The 21,639-nt window shown below is 39.1% G+C and overlaps 1 gene segment (V, D, J or C); it reads left to right on the top strand.

The window, feature by feature from the left end:
* The first annotated feature begins 13,541 nt into the window (after positions 1–13,541).
* LOC100718477 (immunoglobulin heavy variable 3-48-like) lies at positions 13,542–14,292 on the top strand. The segment is given in 2 exon segments: positions 13,542–13,679; positions 13,784–14,292. Coding segments are annotated over 2 exon segments (552 nt in total).
* Positions 14,293–21,639: the final 7,347 nt, after the last annotated feature.

Genomic DNA, 21,639 nt, shown 5'->3' on the forward strand with positions numbered 1-21,639 from the left:
TTACAAATATTATCTGCCTGGAATTTTATTTACATAATTTAGAAATTAGAATTTATAAAATATATGCTACTGTTCTTCTTTGGTTTCCTTTCCCACCCCTTCTGTTTCTGTCTCTGTCTGTCTCTCTTTCTGGGATACACATGCATAGATGTCTCTCAATACAATAGCACACTAATAGATAATATGAAGATAAAATGGACACCTACTTAGAAGAAAACAGGAGACAATATGATAGACAATGAAGCTCTCCTGTTGTCTTGCTTTTAAATCTGTGTCTCTTAAATTGTTTGCTTCTGATCTGCCTTGTTCCATTTTGTAATGTTTAGTTTTATCCTCTTTAAAATAAAGTTAAAAATATACTGTTTTAAAACTAACTAGGAACACATTAGAAATGACATCAAATTTGTTCCCAGGGACAGATTTAGCTCATTTGCAACAAGATAACTTGGTGCAGATAATAAAATTTAAGCCATTGACTCGGTTGTCTCCCATGTCTTTGCATACTGCCGTGTGACTGACTCACATGCATAGACTTTTATTAAGAGAAATGAGCTGATCTTATTGGACTAAATCACCAAGAACTAAAAAAGGATCTTTCTGTGCTTTAGACTTATTACAACATTTAAAAAATAAAAAGAAATACAAAATGGCTATTTTCATCTTCTGTTTCTTGAGAAACACCAGAAAAATTCATTTAATGAAAGGATTTCATCTATATTTTTTGTTTAATAACACTTGAAAGAATAAAAGTTTCAATTTCCAAATGTCTATATGCTTTTTCTGAACTGGCACCCTTGTTTAGTAAAAATATCTACTATTCACTCATTTCTTTCTATACACTCCACTTTACCTACACTTTTGTTCCATGTATGCAGCACAAGAATACATGTAAAGGAAAGTGAAAGATAGTTTTCTGTCAGTATGGGGGATTTCTCCATGTAATACTTACCCCTGACATTCTGATTTCATGTCTTTCCTTACCACTGCAGTCTGAGAAAGACAAATTGATTTTTAATAGGAGAGCACATTCTCAAAGGACTCAAGTTATCACTTGTGTTTAAAAAGATTCTTCTGTGTTCATATAGCCCAGGTCCCAGTGAAGCTCAGGGAACCTAGTAACAGTCTGGATGGAAGCTAGATCCACAGGGAGGGGTGCTCAGTGTAAGCCCAGCCACATCTCTCACCTCTGCAGGGATCAGGCCCCACAGATCCTACTCCTCACATCCCAGTGGTGTGCAGTCCCTTCAGATGGAGCTGAACAGCACTCAGTGTGATCATGCTGCCCAGGAGCCAGCCCTTCCAGGTCCCAGAACAGGAGCACAGAGACCCTGGGGGGACTTTAGCTGTTGAGACCACAGGTGCTCCTCACTCCTCATCTCCTGGGACCCACTTCCCTCCATGTAATTTGGGTAGTAGTTGAGCCTGTATGTCTTTCATTATGGATGCTTTTTTTATTTTAAAGAGCATATAACAGAATAAAAGCAATTAAATCAAGCCAGCATAAGAGATACAGGACTTCAAAATATGAAATCAACAGCAATGACCGCAATGCCTCTCCTTGTCTTCAAAATAGTTGCAGATAACGTCAGACATGGTAAAAATCAAACAGATCAGTACAGAAGAGAAACAACAGAAACAAAAGAATGAGTGCCATAAAGGATTTCAAAACAAGCCAATAGTAAATCCAAAATTTCTACCATAATATATCTTGCTATCATTGAAATAGCTGCTCCTGTCATCAGATTTAACAGAATCAACAAAACAAAAGAAAATAAAACCCAACCCAACAAAGCAATGGAAATTATATAGGAGCTCACAAAAAGACCATAGGGAAGCATCAATGGCCGTAACCCTCAGAAGAAGATACCCCTAGATGCCACACATGTACCCCTAACCTCTGAACCTGTGATAAGACCACTGACCCTAGCCCTGCAAGGTTAATGAAACACCAGAACACCACAGACATCCAATTGCATTTCACCTCCACAGCTATCGCCACAGTCTGTGTTTCTCTGGATAAGTTGGTCACAAATGGGGTTGATACCCCTTGCCTGCCAACCCGCTCCCTGGAAGGGCTGTGGTCCAGCCATTCCCAGTCTGGTGCTGGTTCCCACACATGGCACTGGTTCGCACTGGGCTTGTTTGCTAGTGCGGCCATTGTCCTCTGCCCTCCTCTTTCATTATATCTTCTTTGTACAAATTTAGCTGTTTATTATTTTAAACTATAAACCTGTGAATAACTGACAAACTTACTGAAATAATTTACATATCAACAATTTCATCAATTAAAATTTTAGGTGCTCATGTTTTGTGAGTACATGCCATTAGACATGCAACCAACAATACGATATGTGTGAATTATTTTCCTAAATTTGAAGGGATCCAAATGTTTTTCGCTGGCCCTCTGTATTCCTGCAATTCCTATCTGCTAACCTAGTCACAGTGAGCACAATTATATAATTGCACTATGGACTTGCCTGCTGTGGAAAATTTTCTTAAGCTTCCAAGAATAAATATTGCTTTATCTACATTCAAAGCTTAGCAAGATAATTTTAAGTTTTTTCATTTTATGCATATTGTATCTTATGGATAAAAATTAAAATTAGAACCCTCAATATGGTGATGGTATTGTACCATCTCTCAGTAACTTGTCCAAATAATTCAGTATCTTTTAAAATTCAGTAAATGAATTTTTCATATGATTTATGTCAATGAGTAATTAGTAGTGTTGAAATTGCACATTAATGCAAAATTTTATGAGATAACATTCCTATAAAACTTCTTCACAGTAACTAAAATTTAGAAACTACCTAAAGGTCTACCAGTTCATGGATAATTCCATCAAAGAAATTGTATCTACACATGGGATACACTTCACTCTTCATGAAATGAGATACTATTCTTGTTATTGTGTGAATATGCACTGAAATTTATTAGTGCATGCAAAAAACACTTCTTGTGTGACTCTGGTGACAATATCATCTACATTTTTCATATTATTGCACATAGGAAGTACAGCTATGGATTCCAGGGACTATGGGGACATGAATTAAACAGTGAATTATTAGCAAGAGTCATCAATTTTCTTATGGTGAGAAACATGCAGTTTAAATATTGTATGGTAGAATCACAAATGCTTTAATACGCAAAATCCTATTCAGTTCCATATTTCAGAATTGATCTTACTGCATGAGAGTAAAATTCATGCAGAAGGCATGAATATTAAAAAAGATAAACCAAAAGCTATGACACACAATATATTTCTGGAGAAAATGAACAGTGCAAAAACATAAAGTAAAGTTTAAGGCATATTGTAAAATCTCAGTAATCCACTATGTGAACATCAGGCAAAGGTGATAAATATAGTACAGCAGTAAAGACATGGTCTGCACAAACAGCCCAACATAATTCATTTCTAATAACATAATGGTTGCAAAGAGCAGCAGGATAGGGTACAATACTAACTCAAAGGAGAGGAAAACTCAAGAATCTGAAGATTTCCCAGATTGACCAAATGACAAATGGCACCAAGACTTATTAGAGTGAACACTGAAGTCAAGTGAAGGGAATGTGTGGAAAGGAAAGCAGTGGAGACTGAAAGGAGCCAGATGCTGCTCGACAGGAAAATAGAAAACTGACGCAAATGGCACTGAGAGCCTGTCACTCCCATCACAGGCTCAAGGTACAGCGACGTGAGAGAAGACAGGTCATTGATTACAGACATGTGATTTCCAGTTTCATTGCTCAAGAGTCAGCCCCAAGTTTTAGTGCAACCTTCCACACTACCACAAGGGTGGCTCCTGTTTATTCAGAAAAAGTGTGGGCTCAACTGCTGACACTGCACAGATCACATACGTCTAAGCTGTCTGTGAACACTCACTCCACAAATGTGCACACCCAAGAGGTGTGGCATGGATGCCAGCATTTGGCTTTCAAAGCAAGCCCTGGTCATCTTCAGGCACAGAGAGGAACCACTTCAGGAGGGAGGACACTGCAGAGACCTGACAGAGGCAATGCCAGCACAAAGGTGGGGTGAGAGCTGGCATAGAGAGGCACCCAAGCACAGTGCCTCACAGACTCCTGAGCTATATTTGGCACAAGACCCCTGGTCTGCAGAGCCTTCAGCGTGAAAGCTGGTGCAGGAGGTAGTAGGCCTTAGCTCGCACCCATATGCAGTCAGGTGACAGCTGCAGCCACAAGGAATGTAGATGAGGCTGCCAGGCCCTTCTCACCTAGTGGTCTTAAGTCACAGTGACACAAAGTCACAGAGGATTCCTGAAGATCATAAGGATACTTGCTGCACTAGTGCGGTTTTGGTGGTGTGTGGGATTTGTTACTCCTTTCTATCAGATCTATGGTTTGGGCATTCCCACCCTATGCCAGAGAAGCACGTAAAATGGCTAATTGTAAAGTACAAACTGGGACAGTCATACAGAAAATCTGATGCAATATTTATTTTAATACTGTTATATCAGTCTTTTTAATAGACATAAGAATGATTTCAAACTTTGGGGCCACTGTGTAGGAGTAAAATCATTTTAGTAAGAAAGATAACAGAATGGAGGTCAGGGTGGAAAGCTGTGATTTGAGAGCATGGGGCCCCTCAGTGTTTCCGTGTTGGTTCTCATGCGCCCCCTGGAGGATGTCATTAACACAAGGTGACTTCCTTGGCATGTTTTCCTAGAGTCCTGAGTTCCTCCATGAGACCAGGCCTCTTGAGACCTGAGCTGATCTCTTGTCTTGCCTCCCTGCGATAGCAGGACACAGTGTGTATCTGTCCTGCCACCTGAGTGTTCAGGAAGTTGACAAGATTTGGAAACACAGAGCTACCTCTGCCAAACACCAACTCTGTGATTGCCTGTTCTTGAACTCTCAGAGTAGAGAAACACATTTTACCTGTGTTTGATGTAAGTTTCTCCTTGGGAAGTATTTTTACAGCATCAACAGTAGATGTGCACCCCAAAATCTGCACGTCTTCTCCTCACGCTTTTATTCTCCAGCACACTCAGCCTTCAGTAATCCATCAATTACTTCCATCTTAATCTTCTGATTATGATGTGGCCTAGGGTCACCTCAGCCCCAGGTAGTGAGTCTTAGTCTTATTTTTTTTATGTCAGTCTGGTACCTCCAGACCCCATATTTTTATTGAATTATAATGTCATTCTTTGATGTTCTCATGAAAATTTATTAATTTATGTTTAATCCAATGTGGTTTTTTTGGATATGGTTGCACTGTTTATTGTAAAAAAAAAAAAAAAAAAGATCCAATAAGTTCAAACAAAGCAAAATAGTATAAAACCAATGAAAAAGAATGAAAGTATTATGGGCTTTAGAAAGCAGAGAACAGGAAATCAACAATGGTGGGCAGGATGTCTCTTGTTCACTTCAAAATAGCTGTCCATACCCTCACACATATTGCAATCATTTGAAGGTATGGACAACTATCTTGAAGAAAACAAAGGACATTATGGAGGCCCCTAATGATTTCCTGTTGTCTTGTTTAGACAACCCTGTGGTGGTTGCATTGCTGTGTTCCAATTTTCTTTGTTCTGTTCTGCTTTGTTTTATTCTCTTTAAAATAAAAAAGAAAGAACAACATTTCTACATATCTATATTTTCAGCATGATGAGTGGCTTTCCTTGTAATCACCAAAAGCTTATAATATTTAATATCCTCTAACAGGCCAATTGAAGAATTGAAAAATTAAACTACAGTGTATTATACCTTGTTACTTTTTGATTCTTCATTTTCTGTTTCTTTTTACCTTACCTTATCTCATAGTACATCAGCAAATAGTCTACCACTGAGCTGTGTCCTCAGCTCCATTTTCATATATTGGAAAACTGATCATGATAAATGTCCATCAATGCGGACTCCCATAATTATATGCAGATGTTTCAAACACATATTGTGATAAACCTGACCAAAGTTACAGAATGTGTGCTCTTTGTATCAATGTTGAAATAGAGACATTAGTGGAAAGCAACCTGAGGATGGTCATGAGCTCCCTGGGGATGGTATGCAGGAGGGAGGTAGGGGAGGGAGGGACTGCAGAGGAGTCTGAGGACACACTGAGGATAACATTGTTATTGTGCCTGCATGTATGATGATGCAAGTGTCCATGTGTGTTAATACTGCCCAGGGGCAGATTTTACATGTGGGCAGTTTGTGTCTTATATCTGTTACAGATCAGCAATGTGTAATTATAGAAAAGTAGTTAGAAAGTTAATGACAGTTGAAAATGAGAGGCTCACCACCAGGTATCCCCTTAAATGCTGATTCTATTTTCTTTCAGAAAACAGAAGAATGCAACAAAATCACACATATTCTCCTTGCAGAAAGAAGAGAACAAAATCATGGCCAAAGATGTGTTCTCTGTCCAGTACCTGGAACAGTAAGCAGTTTGATCAGAGCTTAGGAGAGCATAGGCCTAGACAATGGGGAGAACGTTTATAGCACATTAACTCTCCTGTAGGAAAAGAAGCTGTTTCTGACACTTTCATAACTTTCATAAAGCAGAATAATTGAATGTAAATGTATTTTTTGTGAACAGGAGAAATAAAAGAACATAAAGATATATATATATATATATATATATATATATATATATATACCAAAACATTTCCTCATATAGTCTCATTTAGCCCTCATATAGTAAGTTCTCATATAGTCTTGAATAAAATCATTGGTGCCAAACTCCTCACTACAGTCATGTTGGGTGTGTGCCCAGCCCTGTGCCAGTTTTTCATGCCTGTATTGGTGGGAGACATGCAAATAGGACCTCCTTGTGCTGATGAAAACCAGCCCAGCCCTCACCCTGTAGCTCTGCAAAGGAGCCCAGCCCTAGATGCCCAGCTTTCCCTACTCGGTGATCAGCACTGATGGCTCACCATGGAGCTGGTACTGAGCTGGGTTTTCCTGTTAACAATGTTAAAAGCTAAATTATTTAAAACAAAAACATTAAACATTGAACAGGTGTGACAGTTGCCTGAGCAAGACATCTCTACAGTTGCAGGGGTCCTGTGTTAGGAGCAGCTGGTGCAGTCCAGGGGAAGATTAGTGCAACCTGGAGGGTTCCCTGAGACTCTCTTGTATGGCCTCGGGATTCACCTTCTGTAGCTATTCCATGCACTGGGTTGGCCAGACTCCAGGGAAGGGGATCTCATGCATAGGTACCGGTGGTAGCACAGACTCCATAAAGGGCTGATTCACTGACCTCCCTTCAAGACCTGCAAAAGGCAATGGGATCCACCTAGCACAGGCCAGGGGCCCAGGAGTGGGTGCAGAACAGGAAGAAGAGGGTTGAGGGCTTCCTGTTGTCTGTCCTCTGGAGTTTTCTGTGTGTTAACATCCCATAATCAAAAGAGACTCAAATTACACAGGCTTCAGATTTCTTATGATGTATTCAAGGTATAAGTACAGTTATTGTTATATATGCTTATTTTTTTCTGTCTTTTCCATAAGATTTTTCTTAAGTTGCCAGTAAAATTCAATGGACATTTTGAGATGTTAAGTTTCTTTTCAATGTCACATTGTCATTATCCAGATCTACATCCTAGAGTGCAGGGAGAATCAGGAAGAGACACAACAGACTACTCAAGCTGTTCTTTCTTTCACCAGGATATGAGAATAATTTAGTAGTGGAAGATGTAGGATACACTCAAGAGTAGATCATTTGTGCCCAAAGAAGTGAGGCACCAGAATGACATTTTGAAGACACAGTTACAGCACCAGTTGCATGAAAATAGCTTGCAGGCTGCTTCAAACTACTTCCCAAGGCCCTGTGTGCTTTAACTCAGGGGCACTGTATGGTAAATTTGTCTCCTAATGCTGCAACATGTGTTCAGGAATCAAATGGTGCAGTTGGGGCACAATTACATTATTAGTAAAGGCACAGTTATAAAACAACAAACTTATAGACATGTTACATCAAGTTAACATCAAACAGTAGCCTCTCCTTGGCTCCTGCTCCCTGTAAACAGGTAAACACCCTGCTGAGTTCAGGCATCCTTGACTGTCTGGTTGCAGCTATTTTTTCTGATATTATGCATGGCCAATTTGACTATTTCCAGCTTATTTTTCCCTTAATTAAGAAAATAGATTGTTTCTGACTTCAAAGACTTTGTTTGAGGAGAAGTGATGGCAGTTAAAGATAATTTTTAACTTTACCTGCTTGGCTTAAACCCTCTCTCCTCATCGCCAGGATTTCCCTATATTATGATAAACAATTCCTTTTAAGAAAATATATATATAGGGGCTGGGGATTTAGCTCAGCGGCATAAGTGCCTGCCTTGTAAGCAGGCCGTCGTGAGTTCGATCCCTGGTACCGATAAAAAGGAAAAAGACAAAAAAAAAAAAAAAAAAAAAAAGAAAATATATATAGAGGCAACTTACCTAACTGAACTCAGTCCACGTAACCAATGTGTAATGCCTTGTACTTCCTGTTTGAAAACTGTATTTAAACTGAATCTGAAACTGCCTTAGTGCTGTTTGGATCTGAGATTCCCATCAGCCTACTAGCACAATAAAATGTTGCCTTCTAGATTCCTCAGTGCAAAGAGTCTTCCATTCACTTTGATATTGGCTTTCCTGTAACAGTGGAACTGGGAAAGTTACCAGTCAACCTTATCCATAGTGAACTACAAGCAACATTTGTGCTTCCACTTCCCACAATCATGTGCTCTGCTAGCCTAAATGTCCTAGTTCTGAAGGAGTAGTGAAGTTTGCACCATGCAACACAATGATGATTTCATAGAACTGGAAGCCAAGGATTTACCCTGGTCATTTCGGGCTCCTTATGCTTCTGAGGAAACAACCTAAAAAGGAGATGATAGTTTGGCAGAGCTGATTGCTTTAGACTATCAAGTGTAAACTAGACTATTACTCTGTGGTTCAGAAAAGAAATACAAGTCTTGGAATGCAGAAGTTACCACAAGAGGCCTCATTACCATGCTCTGTTACTAAAGTCAATGAGAAACTCTAAATACAGCCCAGCAGGAGGTCAAATAGTTCAGAAGGTTCAGAGGTGAAGTTACAGTCAATCCAGCAGGAAAAGAACCATGACTTGCTGAGGTGTTTACTGAAGTCCAAGGGAGTACAGAATGGATAGTGGAAGATAGTTATAAATGCCAGCTATAACTGTGTGACTCATTATAAAACAAAGATGGCTTTTCTTGTTGGTGAGACTTTGTTTCTGAAACAGGATGTCAGTATATTTTCCAAGCTGTCCTTGAGCTCTTGATGCAGCCCATTATCTACCTCAGTCTCCTGAGTGCAGGGAGATTGGCATGCACCCACACTCCCCCAGGATCAAGAATTCTAATTTTAGCTGTTATCTAACATTTTTAATGTACCATTTTCATATCATAACATGACAGACTTGTTGGTTCTCCCAGCAGGAGCACCAATAGCTACTTTCTCTGCATCTTCAGCTAGAGGGAAAGTATCCTATGGAATCAAGGGCAGTTTCCTTCTGGTGTCACTGGAACACATGCACGGAACAGTGGAGCCAGGGCAGAGCCCTCACTGTTCTCCCCCTGTTTACAAAAGGTGGCCTTCCTCCCTAACACCACTCGCATCTCAGCTCTCCAGAAGGCACTGGATCTGTGTGGAACAATTTGAGTCCACAACTCTGAGCTCTTGTAGAGTACAGAAGTTCTGTGTCTCATTCAAATGGGCAAGAAACAATGTTGGGTCTGGCAATAGGTGACAATTGGCTGTAATGAGCATTTTGGGCACACCAGAAAAGGGATGGGCCACTGTGATTTCACGGTAATGATCTCCTTCCTAGATGCCTGTACAGAGAGAGATGCAGGAGCCAGGACCAGCTTGCAAAAGCTCTGGCAGCTTATATTCCTCACTCACACTGTCTGGATTGTCCATCATGGCATCAGGCCCTCATTGTTCAACTTCCCCCTGCAGCAGAGAAAAAGATAATAATATGAGAATGTACTTTTTCCTGGAATTTCTGGACATAGTTTTCCCCTTCAGAAGCACAGCTCTATTTTAGAAAATGTCTAATAACCAGTTTTCCCTGTAGCTGAGGACAGTGAGTCTCAGATTTACAGCTGTGTAATGCTGCTGAAACACATAGTGAGACATCAACAATCTCCCCACTGCTTGGGGCTGGAACAATCATCCTACTGCTTGGGGCTGATCATTGGATTATGCTGACTTTCTAAATGTTTTCTCATCTATCTATCTATCTATATATCTCTTTATGTCCTTTACATACATTTTGGTGGGAGGGAAATAACAACTTGTGTGTACTAGAAAGAAAACTGTGAATTTTAACTTAGATGCTTTGCCGTACCCACTTCTCATGATCTTCACTGTCATCCAAATTTACCATGCTTACTTTTTACCATGAAGAGCAATTGTCACATGAAACAATAAATGTTTTACTTCAGAAATGAGGAGAATAGGAGAAGATACAAGAAGGAGATTTTATGGAAAATTATAGGAAAATTTATGAGTACTGCTCTATTACATTTTGACAATGGGGAAAATTATGTCAATATTGAACAAGTTGTGGTTTTAGGTTGAGTATGTCTCACTTATGTATTATTAAAATTAATAGATATATAATAGGTATCTAAGAAGTGAAAGGTTAGTACTGAGACAGATAATGAAAGGAGCAGTGAGATTCTTGAACAGACTCTTGAGAAATACTGGATGTTTATTTATGAAAATATTGGGATGCAGATAATTATGTCATGTTCTCTCACTCACAGAATAAGTCTGGAAAACATCAGACCTGTCCTCACTGAGCTTATCTAGATGTCCCCAATATTCCTCATGCTGCCTGCACATCAGCACTCAGAGATGGACCCCTCACTGTCATATTATGCTAAAAATAATTACCAAGGTCTTATTAAATCATGGAGATCTGGCACCAAACTAACATCACAGTCATCGCTGGCCTTTGTTTTCAATATCCTAAACAAATATTTTGTTTAACCATGATCACATGGGACAGAGGGGCACAGTTCTGTGAGTAGTCATTAATCCAGGTCATGACAAATTTCCTCCCATGCTATGTATTGTGTTGATGTCCAGGTGAGTTGTGAGTGCCAAATCCTATCAGAAAGCCAGAAGACACAGCAGGATAAATCTCCTAAGAGTATGTTGAGGGTTTAGAGTTGATTTCTTCATTTCCAATGACACAATGAGTGATAACAGCAACAAAATAAGGTGGAAAATCAACTCAAAAGGAAAGAGAAACTTAGGCAGTTGGAAATTTCCTAGACCAGCTATGGTGTAAAAAAAGCTAATATGTTTCAGGGTGGGGAATTCTGCATCAGGTAAAAGAAACATGGGATTGGAGAGCAGCGTAGAATGGGAGACACCTGATGCTGCTTGACAGGAAAATAGAATAATGATCCAAATTGATCAATCTGTCACTCCCACAACAGGCCCAAAGTGCAGAGACTGGAGGGAGTGATAGGCCACGGATGGCTTACGTGTCCTTTCTGAGGGTTTCCTCAAGCCACAGCCCCACACATATTGGGGCCACCTTCCACTGTCAGTCCACTTGTGGTCCTGGGTGCTCAAGTACAAAGTGAGACTCAGCAGGTGACACTGAGGAGTGCACAGACCATGTGTGTGTGTGGTGTCCAAATGCATGCATGCCCAGAGTTGTGGGGCATGGACACTTCCCTCTGGCTTTCAAACCAAGACCCAGACATCTGCAGGCACAGGAATGTACCTGTGCAGAAGGGAAGGAGCTGCAGAGACTCTGCAAAGGTGATGCTGGCACACTGTGGAGTGAGAGCCATGACAGAGAGACACCAAAGCTCAGGGCCTTGGAGAACTGTGTTGCCCCATTCTCCAAAAGGCTCCTGGCCTGCAGAGGGCTGGCATGTAATGTTGTGGTAGTCTTTCCCTGCTGGCTCTAACACACACCCTTGTGGACTCTTGTTGGAGCTACACCCCACAAAACATGATGGGGTGACAGGGCTTCATGAAGTGACAGAAAATCACAGTGACATAAATTCAAATGGAGTTACAGGAAACTGGTTTTGGGAAAACCAGTTACCATGAGCTCATGCAGGGAAGATCTTGGCAGGTCCTGTTGGGTTTTAGCTGTTGTTGATACTTGTTACTCCTTTCTGTCACCTCTTTAGCTTGGGAATGTCCACCCTATGTAGGGCCCACCACTGTGTTTGGGAATTAACTAAACTTAACTCATTTAACTTTATGAATACCGACTGGAGAGTCATACCCAAATGTCACCTATAATTTATTTAGATGGTATTTACAACAGATTTTAAATTGGTTCTTGAGATATTGAAATCTTTTGGCCAAAAAAAGGGCTGGGAGAATCTGCAGCAAACCAAGAGTGGCCCCCGGGGAGACACTAAGAAGGAGGCTAAACACCGACATCTTCCAGTCTGTGTCTGAGTTTCTCCTCTGTCTTAGCATCATACCACTGCTGAAAACTTAGAGTACATCCTCTACAGTTCACATGTGAAATCTCCAGACCCTACAGAATGAAAAGGACTTTGTTGGTGGTAGTTAGAAGGGGTATACATGCAAATATTATATTTGTATATCATTCCACTGTCATCTGCTTCACACAAACTTCAATGTGAGAGCAATATCAACTTGCATGTACTGGAAAGGAAGACAGTGATTTGTAAGAACTTTGATGCTTTGGGAAAACCAGTTACCATGAGCATCACCATCATCATCACCTAACAGGGGACAGCTAATTTTGTCACATAATGAGGCACTGTCTCATGCAGTAATAAATAATTCAGTTTAAGAAAGGCTAAAATAAAAAGACATTAAGGAAGGAGATTTCATGGTAAAATGACAGGAGAATTTATGAATACTGTTTCACTGCATATCTTGAGAAAAAGAAAGATTTCATCAATGTTTAATAAGTTTTATATTGCTTTCAAAATGTACCATATATGTATGTATATATATATATATATATATATAGAGAGAGAGAGAGAGAGAGAGAAAGAGAGAGAGAGAGAGAGCAAAGCTTATTGTAGTTGTAAGAAAAGGAGATGTCATACTCTTAAACATATGCTTGAAAAGATACCACTCGTCTATTGATTTGTGAAAATATTGTAATGCAGAAAATCCACATCTGTGTCTCTCCTTAGAAGAAGATGTCTGATACATATCATGAAGCATGACCACTCTGCCATGGAATAGTGCAGGAAGCCATTGAGTAGTGTGGGAAGGATTGTAGGATCAAATACATAGGATGTTTTTGTAACTCATGAGCTGATATCTCAGAGGTCTAGCATGCTTCACACTCTATGTATGCATGGGTAAATATATGAAATTGCCAACTCCACTGGTTAAATACAAATGAAACAATGACAATCAGATGAGGTTAAGTGTTTAGCATTACATAGATACATAGGAAGAAACCACGTTTTTGATAGAATTAGGAATATTCCCAAACATTTCTCATAACACCCATGTGCTTTTGAACCTTCCCTCTCTGAGGCTTCCAGAATAGAATTGGCCATATATACAGGAGGCCATGCAAATTGGACTCCCTTGTGCTCATGAAAACCAGCCCAGCCCTCACACTGCAGCTCTACAGAGGAACCCAGCCTTGGATGACCAGGTGGTCTCACTCAGTGATCAGGACTGAGCACATACGGAAACTATGGAGCTGGCCCTGAGCCTTGTTTTCCTCCTTATTTTAAAAGGTAATGCATGAAAAACTACAGATACCAATTATATGAGTGGCACAAATGGAATTAACAGTAGATGTGTGTGACAGTTTCCTGAATAGGACGTTTTGTGTTTGCAGGTGTCCATGCTGAGGAGCAGCTGGTGGAGTCCGGGGGAGGATTGGTGCAGCCTGGGGGCTCCCTGAAACTCTCCTGCATGGCCTCAGGATTCACCTTCAGTACTTATGTCATGCACTGGATCCGACAGGCTCCAGGAAAGGGGCTGGAGTGGATCTCATACATCAGCCAGACTGGTAAAAACATAAACTATGCAGACTCCATAAAGGGCCGATTCACCATCTCCAGAGACAACGAAAAGAACACACTGTATCTGCAGATGAGCAGCCTGAAACCCGAGGACACGGCCTTGTATTACTGTGCAAGAAACACAGTGAGGGACATCATTGTGGGGCAATACACAAACCTCCTTGCAAGGGCGCTTAAGTCCAGCAGAGGTCGCTGTGGCTGTGGAGAGGAAGGCCGGGTCCTAGGAGCAGGTGCAGAGGAGGAAGCCCTATGGTTAGGGCTTCCTGTGGGCCTCTGGTTTTCCCCATGTGTTAACATCACAGACCTGCAATGGAGGCACTGAGATGCAGCATCCAAGTCCAAGCAAACATAGTCTGTTGAATTTAGTTGCATAAGTGCATATTCAGGTTCTGACTTGCTCATCTCTATGCTCATTTGCTCTTCTTGCTCATTTCCTTGATGGGTAAATGTGACTTGTATGCATCTCAAGGTAACCTGCACTTTTTGCAAAGTTAGCATCCTTCTGAGTGTGAGGTCATCATCATCTAAAACTGAATCTACTCATACAGTCAGAATTATTAGGACTGCCTCACGAAGAAATATTTTGGGGGTTAAAGAATTAAATCCTTCGGGGCTGGAGATTTAGCTCAGCGGCATAAGCACCTGCGTTGGAAGCAGGCAGTCGTGAGTTCAATCCCTGGTACCGATAAAAAGGAAAAAGACAAAAAAAAAAAGAATTAAATCCTTCTCCACTCTGTTCACAGGGTCTGAGATCACACAGTTCTCTCCTCATCTTGGGGCCTCAGGAGGCCTGGTCTCCAAGCTCAGCCTTTGCCCATTTTGAGGCTCTGTGCTCAGGGAGGAGAAAAGGGAGTGGTCTGACTTGAGTCATAACAACGTCTGTGAGTTCTTTCTATCTAAGGAGACTGAGCAGGCTTTGAGTCTGTACTTTTCCTCTGTACCTTAGAAACTGTAAAATTTACAAATTACAGTGTAGACAGCTCTCCCCTCTCCCTGCTGGGCTTGTTGGACCCTTGAGTTCTGGGTCAGCCAGCACCATCTGTTTCAGAGGCCGGGCAGGCTGGAGTGAGTGTCCCAACACCATCCCTCCAAGCCCAGCTAGTTTGCAACTCTCACTCAGGCCCAGACAGGGAATTTTGCAGCTTCCTTTTGCCCTGGACCAGCTAAGTGGGGCTTGTATGGGGCTGCACAGGTCTTGCCACTCCCTGTCTGGCTTGGCAGACAATAGATTTCTGGGCCTGCCAGACTATAGAGCTCTGGGCCTGCCAGCACCATCCATTCCATAGACTGGGCAGCTTGGGGTGAGTGTCCCCACACCATCCCCCGAGCCCAACTAGTTTGAAACCCTCACTTGGCCTGGAAAAGAAATTTCACAGCTTCCTGTTGCACTGGCCCAGCTCAGCAGGTCTTGAGCCGGCCTGTCCAATCCCCAGTGACCCTCTCTCAATCCGAGAAACTGGGTGGCCAGAGTCCCAGGAGCTGAGGGCATAGAAGAAGATTTCCAAAAGGCCTTGGGGAAGCCTTGTAATAACAATAGAAACACAGAAATATAGGAAAGTAACAAGATGAAAGACCAAATTACAATATCAAAACTCCAGCCCATCCAAAGAAACCTTAGCAGCAATGTACATAGAAGAAAATATATGCCATACACCTGAAATATCAGGCATAATAGCAAATGAAATAAAGAAGCAACTCCGAGAAGCTTTAAAGGAGACATAATCTCTCAAGTAAAAGAAGAAATGATAAAAGAAATGAAAGAGATGCAAAACATATCTAAAGAAGACACAGTTAAAAAATGGAGGAACTAATAAAAAGGTAGAATCCCTGGATGAACAATATAAGAAACAAACAGAATACATAAAGCAGATGGAAAGAGATATACAGGAAATCAAAAATTCCATTGAAAGTGTAAAAACCACCTCAATGAAAGTGAAGGCAGAATTTCAAACCTTGAAGACAGGATTTCAGCTAGTGAACAAGAAAGGAAAGATCTTCTTTAAATAACAAGAAATAAGGAAATAACAATTCAACAGCTGCAAAATGATTCAAAGAAAAACAAAAGATTGGTAGGGATAAATGAAAAAGAAGGGGACAACATAAAGGATGTCAAAAAGATATTTAGAGGAGTAATACCTGAAAATTTTGAAAACATGAGATTGGAAACTGATATCAAGATCAGTGAAACATACAGAACTGCAAATAGCCACAAGAAAAATAAAAGTACACTCAGATATATAATAATCACCATCCCAGAAATCCAACAAAAGAATGGAATATTAAAAGCTGTCAGAGAGAAAAGACAGATCACTTATAAAAGAAAACCTGTCAGAATCACAGCAGACTTCTGAGCACAAACAAAAAAGTCAAGAAGAGCATGGAATGAAGTATTTCAGATTCTAAAGGAAAATGATTTCCAACCTAGAATGATGTACCCTGAAAAATTGTACTTCAAAATCAATGGAGAAATAAGATACTTCCATGACAAAGAATAGCTAAAGAATTTCATGATCACCAAGCCAGCCCTGTAAAGAACACTAAAAGACAATTTAGATACACTTAGGAGAAAACCACTAAGCAAAGCAGACAATTACACAGAAAAGAAAGATAAAGATGCAACAGCAGAAAGATAACATGCCAACAATAAGCCAACATATAACAGCTATAACCATTAATGTAAATGGACTCGGTGCATCAATTAAAAGAAATAGATTGGCAGAAAGGATCAAAAAACAAAATTCAACCATATGCTATCTACAAGAAACCCATTTAACCCAAAAGGAAACTCAGAGACTGAAAGTCAAAGGATGGAAAACAATATTTCATGCAACAGATACCCAAAAAAAGCAGGGGTAGCTATTCTGTTTGAAGACAATGTGAACTTTAAACTGATAATGATCTGAAGAGATAAACAAGGTCATTACATACAGGTTAGGGGAAACTTCAAGAGGAACAGATAACTATCTTAAATATATATGCACCAAATTCCAGAGCACCCAATTATATAAAACAAGTATTAACAGAAATGAAAAACCAAGTTAGAAGTAACACAATTGTAACAAGAGACCTTAACATACGATTGACACCAATGGACACATCAACCAAACAGAAAATCCGCAAAAAAATAACAGAACTGAATCACACATGTGAACAAATGGCCTTGATAGACATATATAGAGTGTTCCATCCAACAACATCAGAATACACATTCTTCTCAACAATACATGGGTCATTCTCTAAAATAGAACATATATTAGCTCACAGAACATATTTAAACAAATGCAAATGAGTTGAAATCATCCCTTACAAGTTATCGGATCATAGCACCATGAAATTAGAAATTAATGATAAAAGATACTGCAAAAATCCCACAAACACATGGAAACTGAATAACACACTCTTGAGTAATCAGTGGGTCACAGGGGAAATTAAAGAAGAAATTAAACAATACCCACAAGCAAATGAAAATACAAATACAACTTATCGGAATCTGTGGAATGCAATGAAAGCTGTCCTCAGAGGAAAATTTATTGCACTGAGTTCCCACATCAGGAAAACAGAACGAATACAAATAAATAACTTGATGCTACACCTCAAACACCTAGAAAAAGCAGAGCAAGTCAAGCCCAAAGCCAAAAGAAGAGAGGAAATTATAAAAATCAGAGCAGAAATCAATGCAATAGAGACTTAAGAAAACAATCCAAAGAATCAACGAATCAAAGAGTTGGTTCTTTGAAAGAACAAATAAAATTGATAAGCCCCTAGCCAACCTTATTTTAAAAAGGGAAGAAAAGCTCAAATTCATGCAATAAGACATGAAAAAGGTGAAATCACTACAGACCCAATAGAAATACAGAAGATCATCAACACCTATTTCGAAAACCTCTACTCTCAAAAGTTTGATAATACAGAAGAAATAGACAGATTCTTAGAAACATATGAAGTACCAAAGCTAGATCAAGAGGATATAAAACTGTTGAATAACCCAATCTCTGTTAATAAAATTGAAAATGTAATTAAGTCCTTACCCACCAAGAAGAGCCCAGGCCCAGATGGATTCACTGCAGAATTCTACAAAAAATACAAAGAAGAAATAATGCTGACACTCCTCAAACTATTCAATGAAATTGAAAGGGAAGCAATCCTTTCATTCCTGGAAGCAAATATTACTCTAGTACCAAAACCTGAGAAAGACCCAACTAAAAAAGAGAACTATAGGCTGATCTCCCTAATGAACACAGATGCAAAAATCCTCAATAAAATATTGGCAAATAGGATGCAACAAATCATCAAGAAAATTATACACCATGACCAAGTGGGATTCATCCCAGGAATGCAAGGATGGTTCAACATTCGCAAATCAATAAATGTAATCCACCATATCAATAAAGCCAAATATAAGAATCACATGATCATTTCTATAGATGCAGAAAAAGCCTTCGAAAAGGCCCAACATTTATTCATGATAAGAACTTTACAGAAAATTGGAATAGATGGCCTTTACCTCAATATAATAAAGGCCATTTATGACAAACCAACAGCCAGTATCATACTAAATGGCCAAAAATTGAAAGCCTTTACTTTAAAATCAGGCACAAGACAAGGATGTCCTTTATCACCACTCCTATTTAATATACTACTGGAAGTACTAGCCAGAGCAATTAGGCAAAAAAGAGAAATAAAAGGGGTAAAGATAGGAGAAGAAGAAGTTAAATTATCATTGTTTGCAGATGACATGATACTCTACATAGAAGACCCCCTAAACTCCATTGAAGACTCTTAGATACAATAAATAAATTCAGTAATGTGGCTGGATACAAAATCAATACTCAGAAATCAATAGCATTCCTATACACGAACAACAAAATCACAGAGAGGGAAATAAGAGAAACTGGACTATTCACATTAGCAAGCAAAAAAATGAAATATTTAGGAATTACTCTTATGAAAGAAGTGAAAGACTTATACAGTGAAAATTATAATGCACTGAAAAAGGAAATTGAGGATGATCTCAGAAAATGGAAAGACATCCCTTGCTCATGGATAGGAAGAACAAACATTGTGAAGATGGCCATTCTCCCAAAACTGTTATACAGATTCAATGCAATCCCAATAGAAATACCATCAACATACCTTATAGATCTAGAAAAATCACTCATAAATTTCATCTGGAACCAGAAGAGACCTAGAATCGTAAAGGCAATTCTAAGCAGCAAAGACAAAGCAGGAGGCATCACAATACCTGACTTGAAATACTTCCCAGAATCAATAACTGGGACCACTTCTTATTAAAAAGTTTCTGTCAAAAGAAATCTCCAGCATAGTGAAAAGAAAACCCACAAACTGGGAAAAGATTTTAGTGAACTCTCTCTCAGACAAGGGAATCTTGTCTAAAACATATAAAGAATTAAAAAAACTAAGACCTCCAAAATTCAAAGATCCAATCCAAAAATGGGCATCTGAGATGAATACGCAATTCTCAGATGAAGAAATGCAAATGGCAAATAAATACATGAAAAAAATGTTCATCATCATTGGTCATTAGAGAAATGCAAATTAAAACCACACTGAGATACCATCTCACTCCTGAAAGAATGGCCAGGATCAAGAAAACCAACAACAACAAATGCTGGAGAGGCTGTGGGGAAAAAGGAACTCTCCTACACTGTTGGTGGGAGTGTAGACTGGTACAGCCTTTGTGGAGGTCAGTCTGGATATTTCTCAAAATTCTGGTATTGGAAGTCCCATTTGTTCCAGCTATCCCACTTCTAGGTATATTCCCAGAAGAACTGAAAGCATCATGCCACAGTGATATATGTGCACCTATGTTTATAGCAGCACAATTGGTAATTGCCAGATCTTGGAAACAACCCAAGTGTCCATCAACTGAGGAATGGATATAAAAATTGTGGTATTTCTATACAATGGAGTATTATTCAGCTAAAAGAAGGATCACATTGAGATATTTATCAATAAATGGGTGCAGCTTGAGACCATACTCGTAAGTGAAATAAATCAATCTCGCATGTGTGAATACCGAATAGTTTCCCTAATGTAAGTAATGATTCAAATATATAAAAATATGTGGTAATCATGATCCCCCATTATGTGGCCTTGAAGCCTTATAAAGTTTTCACTTATTAATTGGAAAGGCTTTATTCTCAGCTTCTTGATATGGAAATATTTGAAGCTATAGTATATGAAGTTTTATTCAAATATTTCAAGGAAAAAGGACACTATGGTAACTACTATTAAGTCGGGTTATTTGGTGGTGAAGCACTAGGTTGCTGAAACAGTCATGCTTTGACCTGTATTGTTATATTGTTTTGTCCTGTTTTATCTCAATCTCTCCCTTATTCTTTAAAAAAAAATTTAGTTATTTCCTATGTTTGTTTTAATTAAGGGGAAAAATTTTAAAAAATTAGCAGGATATATAATAGTAACTCTTTTTGATTTCCTATTAACTTGTTTTGAAGTCCTGTAATACTCCCACAATCTTCTTTTGACTGATTAGACTCTGTTCCATTCTGTATGATAGTATCAAGTTTGAGGGTATAGGCAACTACTTTGAAGGCAATAAGATTCACTAAGATGCCCATTCTGGTTTGACTATTGTCTCCTTTGGAAGTCCTGTAATGTTTACAATGCCTAAGTTTTATTGGTCTTGTTCTCTACTGTTTTGTCCAACTTTATAATATCTAATGAGATAGACAATTCTTTTTAAGGAAACAAGAGACAACGTTGATAACCATTGTTGATAACCTTGTACTCTGTTCTACACCACGTGCTATGTCTATCCTTGGTTTTGACTGACAGCTTTGTTTTGCCATATTTGACTGTATTCTCTCCCCCTCCCCAAAGAAAGTAATAAGCACTAAGGAGTAATAAAATCCAAAATGTGCAAATTTTGTTGTAAAAAAGAGAGGGAAAAAAAAGAAAAAGAAAAAGAGCTCTAACGGATATAACAGCAACTGTGTTTAGGGGTGTTAAATAGCTGACTATATCAATGTTTTTGGATCATTGAACACAGCTGTTTGCAGTCTCCCTGTTTGAATGTCCACCTTGTATTCTTTGATACTGTGATTTGAGCAACTATTTTCAAGATGATAATATGTAATCTACTAACAGGTGATTTCTTACTGTTATGTTTTTTTTTTGTAGTTCTGTATTACGTGTACCCTTACACTGCTTTGTTTTGTTTTGTGTTTTTCTCTTTTTCCTCCTAAATAAAAAAAAATTCTTCATGGTAACCCAAACTTAGAAACTACCTAAAAGTCTACCAATTCAAAGAAATTTTATCCAAACATGAGATATACTTCACCCTTAAAGAAATTGATTTAAAATTCTTGTTACTGCATGAGTATGCATTGAAACATCCTAATGAATACAAAATTTCCCTCCGGTGTGACTCCAGTGACAAATAACATCGACATTTTTCACAATTATTGCACTTTGAAAATACACCTACAGCTTCCAGGGACTATGAGGACATGAATTATGCAATCAATAATTAGAAATAGTTATAAATTTCCTTGTCACGATGAACACACAGATTAAGCATTGTTACAGTAGAATCAGAAATGAGTTAATATGCACAATTTCCCTTAATTGTACTTGTAAACTTTGACCTTAATGTTTGTGGGTAAAATTCAAACAGAGTGCCATTTAA

This window comes from Cavia porcellus, unplaced genomic scaffold (assembly GCF_034190915.1).
Source record: "Cavia porcellus strain 051 isolate PalLab524CR breed Dunkin Hartley unplaced genomic scaffold, mCavPor4.1 scaffold_8, whole genome shotgun sequence".
NCBI lineage: Eukaryota > Metazoa > Chordata > Mammalia > Rodentia > Caviidae > Cavia > Cavia porcellus.